Below are 13,431 nucleotides of genomic sequence, written 5' to 3'. Positions count from 1 at the left end.
TGGACGACGTCCACGCGTAAGAGATTAAAATCCAACACAATGGAATTATCCCGTTACACTCAATTATAAAGTAATTAAGAAACGATTTCTCAAGTCAAATAAAAAAATATGACCAACCATCAAATTATTTGATTTTTCAAGTTACTCTGTTGAACAAATTGCAAAAGATTTTCGATGCTATGTTGTCAGATAAATTATCTGCATCATGTGAAAATTTGATTGATCTATTTTGCGTGGTTTTTGAGTTACACGAGCTGAAAGTGATAGTGTCGAACCGACCCCCCCCTCCGCAAGTCAACTGGCCAAAATACGTCACAGGAAATAGGGTTAAAATTCATATAGGCTACTTAAGCGTAATTTAGTAAAATCTTCATTCAAGGTTACTAGCTGAACTCTAAGGGTCCACAAACTTGCTAAAGCTTTAAAATGGTCTGTGGCTACAAAAATATTTGAAACCACAGATCCAGAAAGTTAATTTTGGTATTCAAACAAAAAAACAAATTTATCACTTCATCATACATATAAGTCTATACTGAACATAAAAATCTGTAACTTACTTTTTAAAAACTTGAGCTAAACTTGGAACATTAACGATGCTAAAAAAACCTTATGAAAGATTACAAGCCAAACTCTTTTTTGTATCGACTCAAATAGGTTGCATCTTATTGGCGAAAGAAAGAAAATTTAATATACTTGCTTTGAGCAGTTCTTTGCACACTTAAAGTTTCTGCAGCATTATTGAAAAGGCGGAACAATCATGTGGTGTCAAGAACTAGTGTTTCACTAGACAAGTAAAAAAAATGTTTTAATAGAGAATGCATCTAAACAGTAATAGAATAATAATAAGTTATTACCAAGGCTGTTGATAGGATATAGTTTAAGTCCTGTAAATTACTAATGAGTTTTTCGAGTACCCAGACCTACACTTCAAAATAAAAAACAACAAGACATCTTTCCAAAACAGCAAACCTAGGAGAAATTGGCCTTGCCTACTGGTCAAGCGATTGAAAAAACAAGCTCTTAGGTGGTTTTTCTCAAAAAGAAAGATGTCTCAAAAAGGTTAAGATGCAAACACGCTATTTATGAACATCCGATGGTTTCTTTGAAGTTCCCAAGCCTTCTGGAAAGGTTCCGGGCCCTTAAAATCATCGCAGTTCTATATTCTCCTACTACCTACTCAACGCTACTGGCTATCATAAAAAGGTGAGTCCCATACTTGAATCCAAGCATCGCGGGATGAGAAGATAAGGTTCTCATTATACTAAGCCTTCGGTACTAACGAGAGTAGGGTGGCCAGTTCCTTTCTCTCGGCCGCCTTTACTTCAGCAACTACACCCACCCAATTCATTACACCCTGGGTAGAGGTGGGCGGTGTTTGTCAACAACCAGCATAAGCCGGGAGTCGAACCATGATTGCATAATCGGAAAGCGAGAGCCTTATCCGCTGCGCCATCCCACCGCCACTACTACTGGCTATTATACAAAACATTAAAAAGTTGACTATACAGCTAAAACATTGGAATGGTGATAATTGTGATGACCTGCAAGGCATTCGTGGTGCGTTGTTGAAACATTCTGGGAATTTAACCCGACATGCAAACTCCAGAATGTCCTCGCCGCATCCGCCCTGTGAAAGTGAAGCAGCTATTTGTATAATAATACATATCATACGCATTATAGGTAGCATAGGCTACAACATAAAATGCTTTTAGTTTATAATTCAACGTCTTTTGATTGATTTTACAGTAAACTAATATACATTTCGACCGACAAGATACACATAAAGCTGCTTACAATGTTTCGTTTCCCAGTTTTCATAATTTGCAACGACATGGGATAATAAAGTTTTGGTAGAGAGTTTGCTTAGGGTTACTACACGAACCCTAAGCAAACAACGTTACCACACGGTTACCAAATGGAGGACATGTCCTCCTTTTATAAAGACAATAATTTGTCCTCCGAGAACGGTAAGAATTGCCCAAAAATGTCCTACTTTTTGTATTTTAACCAGTTAAACCAAATGTGTGCTTATTTATCCTGCTGAACAATGAACATTTCGGGCTCTTGTTCAACCTTAAGCATCGTTTGAATTTATTTATTTATTGCCTTTTAAAGAACAATTTGACCTAAAGTTTCAAGAAATCTTTTATGTGCAGAGAAAGTTTGATTACCAGGGCAGATGATAACCTGTAGTGATATGTATGTTGCTGTCACAATCAATATGCGTAGCTCGGGCGGTAGGCTACATTTTTGTTCTAGAATGAGTAAACTGTTTTATTGCCTAATTCTGTTGAGGTGTTTCAACGATTAGTGACCGATAGTAACCTTTTGTTATTCAATCTGTTATTATAAAATCTGCTTCTAGAAAGTTTTCTGTGAACGTGACATTTTGGAAACTTGTTGTTGACCAGAAGAGTGAATTTTTGTAATGTAATATTACCCTAGACTTTGAAAGCTTCTGGTCCAAGCAAATCTGTTATAGGCTAAATAGCTGCGTGGTTTAATTTTTATTATTATTAGAGTTGCTACTAGAGTTGTGCTGAAATTTGTGTATTGAGGATCAGAAGTTGTAATGAAAAGGATATTCAAAACCATTAAACAGTTCCAGCCGATATTAAATAGATTGTAAAAGGCGAAGTGATTGCCAATTATAAATAGCTGCTGTTGCAAGTAGTAGCGCATATTTATTTTGAAATCGACGAAGACGTTTGTCGTTCAGAATTTGATTTCTTTATGTGTTGGAAGTGGTGAACCATTCGTCAGTTTAAGCATTTCATCTATTATCTCATAAGAAAACTATTCCACCATTTGTCTGACTGTTTAACGTCTAATATTCCAATAAACTACGTCATCAATCTTTCCAAAGTCTTTTTACTAGTAAGAACTAGAAGAAATTGTGACAGTTGCTGTGTCAATTTTTAATAAACTATGTTTAGCCTACATTTGATTGCTAAAAAACTTCTAAAATAACCACATTGCGTTGAAATAAGATAAAAAAAAATTTAGTTTTATACATTTTAAGTTCCGCCATAAAAAAGAGTTATCTACCAACGCCTTGTATTCACCTAAAACACGTAGACCAAATTGTAGGCTACTCATTTTCAGCAGCAGGCGTTGTCACGCTTATCTGAAGCATACAAATTAGCCTATTGCAGTGGTTCTTAACCTTTACTAACCTGCCGAACCCTTACTCTAATCTGCAAGGTTTCGTTGAACCCCAAATTTTCGCCGAATCACAAAAACAAGAATCTACCACATTTAGTAATAAGACTTCTCTTGTTGTTTTCCTGAGACCAATAGTGAGATTCGAGGCTTTGTCTCGGGAACAGCAATTCTCATGTCCCTTTCGTATGCAAGCCGGTTTCGTTTTTCTGTTTTAACATTCACAAGAACAGAAAACGCAAGCTCGCATAAATAAATGGTTATGAATGGCTTGAGAACTTCAAGGGCAAATTTTGTAATAAGAGGATAACTTTCAATTTGTTGGCATCAAAACGTTTGAAGATTTGTTGTATTGAAGTTTCTTTTTTGCACCTCGCTTTCTTGAAGCTCGATAATGTCAACCAAGTATGGACTGTTTATATCTGCCGTTGCAGTACACTAAGCAAATGGTTGACGATGAACATTAAAAACAACATAATAAACGAATGAACATAATAAACAACATATTATGCCTGGCGCATGAAATGAATACTGTTAAAAGTGTGCTGTCTTCGTGCTTACTTTTATCATTCTTTGTTATTAAATATGTTACATTAAAAAAGGTTACATTTAAAAAGGTGTGGCAATCATGAGCCTTTCTTGTTTCTCTCATAAATATCTGTGTCTTAATACAGTGAAGAAAAAAATGTAGGCCTACCGGTCCGATACTGACTGATGGCTGACTACTGAACACTACCGCCAGTCAAGAAAAAGCCTTAACACTTAGGAGGTTGGGCTCCTGGAGTCTTGTTCAGTGTGAGGGGGGGGCTGTCGATTCTTCTTATGCTTCAGGAGTGATATCTCTGTTATTTTTTAAGGCACGGTTTTAAAATTTGGGATTCACTTTGTAAAATTATTCACGCTGAGCATATCCGAAAATTAAAACTATGTAAATTTTAGAACTGCTCATATACGTTGAAATGTTGAGGTGACTTATGACTTTTGGATTATTTTGCGATTAAAGCAATTGTAGCATGAGTTTACACATTATTTTTTGGTAGAGTAATGAAGAACATGTATTGCAATATTGTGCTTAAATTTTTTTACATAATCTCAATTTGAATCCATATTTTTTATGCAAAATAATAACTTTTCCCACGCTCAAACATAAGCTCGCTGCTTGTCTAAAAGAACAATACTTCATCAGTTACATGCAGTAATGAGATTTCTGAACGCGCGTCACACCAATTTGGATTACGATCTTGTGACCTCGGTTCTTAGCACAGCAACTCCTACGCTTTATTAACAAATGTAGACCAGCTGAAGAAGCAGGGTGGCGTTTATACAATCATTTCGACGTGGATTCAACATCGCAAGACGATGTAAACATGTGCGGGTTTGCAATTAGATTACTTCTCTTCTGTCCTTGTTTGTATAAAAGTCATAAAATCAGCCGTTTTGTCCGTGCTTCAAACCGCATTATATTGATATTTTCTAAATAGAAAATGGATTTATAAAATATGAATACAATACTGTTTCAGCATATAAAAATGCTGAATTTTACATCGAGTAGGCCTATTACGATTAGTTTTATGGCCAACTTTTTATACAAAAAAAAATTGAAGATTTTGATAAGCAATCTAATTGCAAAACCGCGCATGTTTACAAGTATTCAACGTCTTGATATGTTGAATCAACGTAAAAATAGCTATCTGTCTAATGAAAGGAAAAAAGAAAAATCTTTCATTGAGCCCCGCGTTTTATTTAGGCTGTGGTTGAAGCCAAAGTTTATAAAACCGCAATCATTCAAATAGTTTATTCTGCGCAAAAGCAAGCTTGACATACTCGTATGGAAAGTGCAGGGCATAAAGGCTTTTCACAACATTGACATTGGCCACGATTTTTTGGTAGTTTATTTTTTCTGGCTTTGACACCTTCTCCCATAATGGCGTGTTTGCATACGTCGCATCTACGTCGTATCGACGATAGTTGGGGCAGGGTCGCCCTTCTGCCGCTTGAGTTGATATAGGGGTTGTTGAAGGTTGTTTGCCTACTACTGCTTCAATCTTAGGTATGGTGTGATAGTTCAGGCCCTGGAGAGATCGCGACTTTACGAATGGCTTCACGAGTTCCATGGCCAGTTCCCAACCGAAGTCGAATGATTTTCGCTTGCGTGGATCAGTCCCTTCATTTAATGCTAAAACTGTAGATGAGTTGACCTGGCAAGTATCCAAAAAATAAGCAAACGCAGTAGTTGTCCATCGTGGGGACTTCGCTTTGCACATGAATGAACCCATCTTTTGGTCGATGATATCGGTGCCACCCTTTTTGAAGCCGTAAAGCTTATACAAGCCTGGCTTCTTTTTGCCGTCATCCTTGGTAATCCCCAGTAGAGGTTGCATGGTCGTCAACATCAACAAATTCCTCATACCAAAACTCTTTGTTTTTACTACATAAGAATGTAGGCTGAGATCAGCCTCACTCGTCGGCCAATAAATTTCGTAGGAAAATTCTTCCCTACCACTCACTTGCTTCACTTCCAGGGGTATTAAATTATATTACATGGGCCAAATTAATTATTTTCATCCAGCTGGTGGGAAAATTTTGAACAATAGAATTTGAAATATTTCAGAGGATGTGCTGAGAAATGCCTTATATCTCTCAAGTTAGCCTATAACCTTTATTCGCTCAAAAGTTCAGCTCAATAGAGGTAAATAAAAGTTAGGAAAAGTCAAGAAATCTCGTAGTCGCAGCCTCAGTGGTTTTAATAATACAACTGTTGCAGGCGCGGATTTATGGGGGGGGCCCAGGGGGCCCGGGCCCCCCCCGAAATGTTGCGAGGAATTATTGTTGAAATTCTATGTATCCGCATCAAATCGTTTGATATGCGTCTACACAACTGATATTAGTCCCACGGCAGACTTCACTTATCTGGGAGGGGGGGGGGGGGTAATTTTTTGTTATTATTATGGTTAAAATCATCCATCGATCAGACTCCTTTATTCCGTTATACAACTGTAAATGCATTTTAATAGCAACATTTGTTGGAGCTGACAGCTGAAACCAATGCTGAACCAAATGACGTCAGTTGAAACAATCTGAAACCTTGAATGGCTGTTTTATAGTTTTTAGCCTTCATTATAATTTCAATCAATTGCCGTCTATGCTTGCAAACATACAAACATCCAATTGGTCATGGACACTGCATACAGGGTTTTAAACCAGATTTCAAGTTTACTTTGCATGCTTAGCAATTTTTATTCAAGCAAAATGTATTTTTCAAACATTCACAATTGATGAAATGGCTGTTTCTTTTAATGTATATTTTATTTTATGGCATATCGTATATGTCGTAGTATAGTGGCGTAGCCAAGGGGAGGGGGGGGTTACAACCCCCTCCCCCTTTGGCACGCGTGTGACATCACGATATTGAGAATAATGCTTTCAGTCTCTGTTTCTCTAAAATAAAGTTTTCCAAATTTTAAACGAAACTGCATTAAAAGAGCGAGTTTTGCCAATACCAAACATTTAAATATCTCAGCCAGGAATTAGCAACAAGAAAACATAGAGACTTAGGTTTATTACCGAAAAATCCGAAGAAAACATGATTTTATCACCATTTTACAGGAATATTTATACCCACATTTTTGTTGAAAATGCTCCCAGAATGCACCAAATTCAAAGCAATTTTTCAAAATTTTCTGGGGGCTGCCCCCCAGACCCCCGCCGCTGGGTGTCGCATTTGGCGGAGACGCCGACGGGCTTCGCCCGCCGGCCGTAAAAACCCCCCCTTTCAAAATTCCTGGCTACGCTACTGTCGTAGTATCATTGTTAATATCTGTTTTATCTTTTTCTTTCTGTTTAATTGATTTTCAAATTTTCTGGCCCCCCCCGAAAAAAACTCCTAGATCCGCGCCTGATTACTGTTGATACAAAAAAGTTGAATTGACATCCCCCCCCCCCCAACCTTCAAAGGGTTAAGCAAACTTGCCTACAAAAAAGTACAAATACAGTAAAGTAAGCGTAGGCTAAAAAAATTTCTTCGATTTCCTTACAAAAAAGAATTTCCTTAAAAATTGAAAATAGAAGTACCGTAACATGCAAAAAGCAAACGTGAGGAAATTCATGTTTTGAGAAAATCAAGTTTTTCTTACCGATCGTTTTTACAATGTTACGTAATAATATTTGCATTTTGTGTTACATGCAGATGGCACCATTACATCACACGTCAATCACACAGATGTTTATTAACCATCACTTAAGCCGCAATTAAGTTTCGGCTGGACAATATTTTCCAAAAATATTCGCTGATATACCATTCAGTGGGACGTGTGTTAATGTTTCAGAGGACGTTCGCGTCGAACCCCTAAAATAGCTTCGTCGAACCCCAGGGGTTCGATCGAACCCTGGTTAAGAACCACTGGCCTATTGTATGAGTATATATAACATGTAGCTCTTTACAGTAAATGAAATAACCATTTATGACGTGGTATAACTATTTTTCGGTTAAAAGAAAAATATCTTCACCATTCCAACTCGTTTCTTTGATCAAAGCTATAAAGCCTTTAAATTTTACTTGTGTTAACCGAGCAAACACTTGCAGCTCTCTTTCTGCATCCGTTTGCCTGTGACCCTCCCCCAAGTTTGAAAAAAAGGTGACGTTGTAATCAATCGCGTCGATACTTGAGCAAATGAGCGACTGCATTGTTTCACAATGCTCTGAAATATATAAACAATGAAAAGTTAAACCAGTATAAATTTACAGTTATATTTCACAAAAAATATCAGCACTTAAATTACCATTTGTGGTAACTGTCGTTGAAATTTCACCCGTTGAACGATCACTCGTTAAAACGTCTCCATCCGGCCACGCTCCATCTGAAGGGTCAATCGTTGAAGAGTCGCCCGTTAAAGGATTTATCGTTTCTCCACCTTCGCAATTCTGAAAACAAGGTTTGTGTGAAAAATTTTACCTGGAAAAACCAAAAGGCGTTAAAAGATGAAGCATTGCAAAGTCACCTCACAAAAAATCCGTAAAATGCTTTTGTGTAGGCCTACCGCAATATTCTCGTATGGAAGGGTTGTCATGATTGCAAACCACCTACGCCAAAAATGGATAAACCAATTCATTTTAAAGATAAATGAACGAGGAATGCCAAGCAAAGCTAAATATGCAGAACGAAACAAGACAACCGAAATGTTTCGTCAATGCTGTGGAAACACTTTTTTTCAGGATATCTTTCTTTTTCGGCATTGAGAAATCGTGACAACTACCTTTTTACGTTTTGTTTATCGTATCCAGGCTTACACCCGGTGGTTGAAGATTTAGATTAAGTGAACGGGAAGGCAAGGGAGCCAATCTTCGTGTCCACCTTCAGGCATGCCTTTAAGTGTCCTGCCACAGACACAGCCGCATGCTCTTGAGCGGTGTCGAACCGGCGCCCTTTCGATTGCCGTTCCAGTGTTCTCACCACTCGGCTATGCAGCCGACACCTTTTTACGAATAGGCTATAAATAAAAAGTTTTTCAAAAATATCACGTCTGAGTCAATAATAATTTTTGAAACGCTGCTATCAATTTACAGCTAGCAGGCCATAGACATAAGCTAGTTTGCTTGTAACTTATCAGTGTTGGCACAGTTGAATTCAACAATAAAACCTTCTTACTTTGGTTGGAAGTTTGGAGCAGTCCAAAGCTTCAAATAGTTTGGGACACCCGAGTTTAGATTGCTCGCAGAGAATCCTAAAAAAACAAACTTTCTTATTAGTGGGCCTGAAATTAAATGACTAGTTTTCGAATTGAACATTTTTTCAAATTTATCAATGACGCCAACAAATTGTAAACCAACACAAAGCAGTGTCAGGGTCATCACATGGAAATCGTTGTTTGCTCAGAGAATTATTATCACAAGTTATAGCCTAGTTGTTCTGTCCTTTGGTGGGGCTACGTATCAGGATTATGCTCGTATAGCCTACATTATTGTTTGCAACACTAAATCTATTCAAATCGGTTTAACCCTTTAACTGCCACTGGATCTTTAAAGAGCCCGAGCCCTAAAAAAATACACACTGTTTGCAATCACCATAACTCTGGTCTTTGTTTGCCAAACTGCATGGGTGTCAGTGGCGGCTGGTGAGTTCTAGAAATGGGGGTGCTGCAAGCGGGCGAAGCCTGGCAGCGTGTCCGCCGAAGGCGAATACAACAGCGGGGGGTCTCTTTCAGAACATTACATTTGATTTGGTGCATTCTGAGCATATTATAGCTTTTAATTGTGACAAAAGTTTAAGGTAAAACTTGGCTTATAGCTTATAAGTTTTGCAAATGTGTAATATTTTGAAGGGGACGACCAACAAATATGTGAATAACACGTTCTTAATGATAAAAAACACTTGTTTTTTTACCTACTCGACAAAAAATTCTACCGTGGCCTATGTCACCTTACATTGTGGATGTAGATACGTTGCTAATTTTGCTTGTTGCATGACATTTAAGCAGTTTTTTCCAAGGATGGGAAGTAGACCTATCCTAAAAGGTATCAGTTTTTTTAGTGCCTCCGTATTTGCGTTCTTCTTTAACTAAAACTACCGTAATACTAATCAGCAAAAATGTAAACTACTAATTAGTTTATTGCGTAGTATTTAACAATGCGTAATTTCACAACGTAAAGTCGGAATCACACTGGTGTAGCTATTGCGTCGTAAACTGCTTTTGACGTTACCACGACGCCAGGCACAGTGCATCCACTTTTGTACTGGCAAATCAAGAAAACTCGCGGCTCTACGACGTCACAATCGACGCCTCTACGACGTTCTGCTCGTGTGCTGTTTCAAAACGGTAGTCACTTTAACATAGGGCAGCTTTCCGTGCGAATCAGCTGATTTCAGCCATGCGACTCAGCACGTGATATTCTGATAATCACGTGATAATCTACTCGAAAGATTTTGGTACAAAGAAAATTAAGTGAATGTATCGCCACAAGCAGCGTGGCCTAATGGGTTAAGGTTAGGGCAAGGGAATAGTAATTTCGATTGCGTGGGTTCGATTCCCACCCTCTGCTAATGTTCTTTTTTCTTCTGCAACTGAACCTAGTGCAAGAAGGATCTCATTGACTGTCATCAATTGAGTTTATAAAGAAACTTGTCCTACTTTTCTTAACCAATGCGGGTTCGCACGTACGCACGCACGCACAATAGTTGGTTCGCACGGAAAACTGTCCTATGCTAAAGTGCCTACCTACCAAAACGGTAGCCACTTTAACAAGTCGAAATTCTGCCACTAAACTTGACTAGAATGAAACCGCCAACCAATCATAAGCTACGGTTTAAGTGACGTAAAAATGGCGAAAAGAAGATGATAGAAAGCAAATTAAGTGATGGATTTTTGTCAGCTGGTTGGCTTAAGGGTTAGGGCTAGAAAGTAGTCATTTCATTGACGCGGGTTCGATCCCCACCACTGCTATTGCTCTTTTTCTTCTGTAATTACCAAATAAAGTTCAAAACAAGCATTAACTCTCTGGATGAGTGCTAGAAGGGTCACAATTGGACGGTAGCCTCTGATAACATGTTCTGATTGGTTGGCGGTTGCATTATAGTCATTCGCAGTGGCAGAATTTCGACTTGTTAAAGTGGCTACCTACCAAAACAGCACATATTTTTTAGCGCGCAGAGTTTCCAAATATAAATTTTACACTTACAAAATATAAAGTTTCCAAATACAAAATTTACAAAATTCGTTTGTGTTGGCAATTTAAGAAAACTCGTGGCTCTACGACGTCAAATTTTGTTGTAACTTACAGGGTTTCCAAATATAATTTACACTTATAACAGTCAGCAATTCTGTGAACAGAGAACATAAAATACATTTTGGGCAGAAGAAACGCTAAGATATTTGAGAAAATCTTGTGAAAACTTTCATGGGAGTGCTGCAGCACCGCGAGTCGCCCCTGATGGGTGTTACTTATTTAGAAAGAGGAAGACTTGTATTTTCTAAAAGTTGAAAAAAATTGCTAGGTTTGTATTTGAATTTTTTTCTGCAATTTTCAATCATTTACAGCGAGTTTTTATTTTTATGCAAAGTGAAGTTTATGCGGTTCTTTCTTCACATAACGCATAAACATTACCGGACGCAACTTTCCAAAAGGTACCATTAAAAAATCCCCTTTGAGCAATGGTTTGACCAATCAGAACGATGCTGATCAGTGGAGCATGATGATAACGTCCTCTGTTGACGTCGTCATGATGACATCTACTGGTGAAGTTAATCGGCCTGATCAGCATTCCGCGCGTGCTTTTGTCAGAGCTTTCAAAACGGGAATGGGCGTGAGCAGCGCAGCTTGTGACTGTACAGTCTACGTCACTATAGACTAGCAATCAGATGATCGAGCAACAGTTGTTACTGCAGGCAATTTAACTGTAGGCTATGTATGTATGTGTAACATGTACCATGTTTTAACTAACAAATTTATATTTTAACATTTAACTGAAATTTATCAGAATTGCAAAATGCATTTCAACGCTGCAAATTCAAATCCTAAGCTCAGTTCACACAAAACTTAGGTCGCGCTTCCTGTTAACAAACGCCACTCACACAGAATCTGGTTCAACACATCTGTATTTCTAATGCGACATAACTATCTGGTCACAGCGGTAAACCATAATCATAATCTCTTCGTGGGAAAATTGTAACATAAAGTTCCCGGATCCGTTTGTCTGCATGTAGTGACCGAAAAAGAAACACTCCTTGAAACGTCTATTCAATAAGTGTATTCCTGTAAAATTAGCCCGCGGCTATCGAGATGCAACGCCTTACACCTCTAAAAACTGTCAGTACGATACAGATTACTTGGATAAAAGACGGAGAATTTGTCCAGCTAGCAAGCACTAAATAAACCAGTTAAATGTGCGACCGACTTCCAACAAACAACTTCAAGAATGAATCAGAAAATTTTGTGATAACTCAAAGGCACGTCAGCAGTAGTGTGACGCAATATTTCATGTTTAAACAGGTTTCAAACCGAAACAGGTTTCAACAGGTTTGACACAAGTCTTACGAACGATGGTGCAATTTTGGCTCATGTTTTAGGAATTTCCATGACGTAATATTCAGTAGACTTGAACGGTTTTTTATGACGTTTGATTAGGTAAACATATGTCTGGAACATAGCGGCCCTAGTTATGACAGTCTGACATGGCATAACTAAAAAAGAATTGACGACAATTGTGAGCCAATGAATAAAAACACATGATACACAAATTGTATGAATCACTCACGTTTAAGTTAATACGCAAATACAAAGGGCATGCAAAGAATGAACAGCAATAAGAATAAACACGACGATACATGAAATTGGTACCATAGGTAGTAGGTACACGCAAAAAATGACGCTATATACAATGGTTGCGATAATAACCGACTGTTCTGGGCTCAGATAAGTGTCGGCCACCGCAGACAAAACCAGGCTCAAACCCTAACACTTAGGTGTTCTTTACGGGGGCGAGGCACGAAATATCCCTCAACACATAGTCTACTTTCACTTTCCCCGTACTCTCATCATAGTTGCAGACGGTAACTTTAGCTCTACGAACCACAGGCTTCCCTTTCCTAATTTGTGGAACTACCTCATGCACCCTCCCAAGTTGATACTTTCCACGTTTACCAATGTCCTGGAGAGAACCCACCACTACAAGTTGACCAGGCTCCCAAACTCTCGGCCATTTTTAGCCATTTTTTCCGGCCCTGAAGACCTGGCAAGTAAAAATCGATCCATTTACTCCAAAACTGCTGAGAAAGTGACAAATTGAACCGATAATCCCTTCTTAATTGGTCACGATCATGTGGTTGCCCAACAGCACAGTATGGGTCTAAGTATGGGGTCAAAAGTGAGGCAGGGGTGATGACAGTAAAATCCCTAGGGTCGTCACTCAAAGGTACCAAAGGGCGTTCGTTCACGATCCGAACGGCACTGTCTGTGTACGTAAGCAGTTCAATAAAATTGGGCTTACGAATTGAAGAGTCCAAAATGTGAAAAAATGCAATTTTAAATTGTTTAACCATTGCCTCCCAGGCGCCACCTTGCGCCGGAGCATACGGAGGTATAAATTCCCAGTTTATCTCTCTCTGTCTCAGGGCGTTGTGAAATTCAGCTGATTCTATCAACTCGGGTAACTTTATTTGAAAGAAGCATTTAGTCACATCAGCCATGAGACCAGATCTACTAAGCCGAAATCTAGCCAAGACATCTACCAGAGGGTTTAACAAGTCAGGACCCGAAAACATTACATCATTAACACA

At 38.5% G+C, this 13,431-nt stretch overlaps 1 protein-coding gene across 1 annotated transcript in view; it reads right to left on the bottom strand.

Moving 5' to 3' along the window:
- LOC145768922 (uncharacterized) overlaps positions 1-13,431 on the bottom strand; it is a 65,978-nt gene that overhangs the window by 38,370 nt on the left and 14,177 nt on the right. Inside the window, exons 4-7 of the mRNA XM_082580527.1 lie at positions 8,808-8,883; positions 7,942-8,083; positions 7,718-7,860; positions 1,542-1,627 (exon numbers count right to left, since the gene is read on the bottom strand). Of these exons, the coding sequence (XP_082436653.1) occupies positions 1,542-1,627; positions 7,718-7,860; positions 7,942-8,083; positions 8,808-8,883 (447 nt within the window). The remainder of the gene's footprint in view (positions 1-1,541; positions 1,628-7,717; positions 7,861-7,941; positions 8,084-8,807; positions 8,884-13,431) is intronic.

This window comes from Aplidium turbinatum, chromosome 4 (genome assembly GCF_918807975.1).
Source record: "Aplidium turbinatum chromosome 4, kaAplTurb1.1, whole genome shotgun sequence".
In the NCBI taxonomy this organism is placed as follows: Eukaryota; Metazoa; Chordata; class Ascidiacea; order Aplousobranchia; family Polyclinidae; genus Aplidium; species Aplidium turbinatum.
This window is presented reverse-complemented; position numbering and strand designations above follow the sequence as displayed.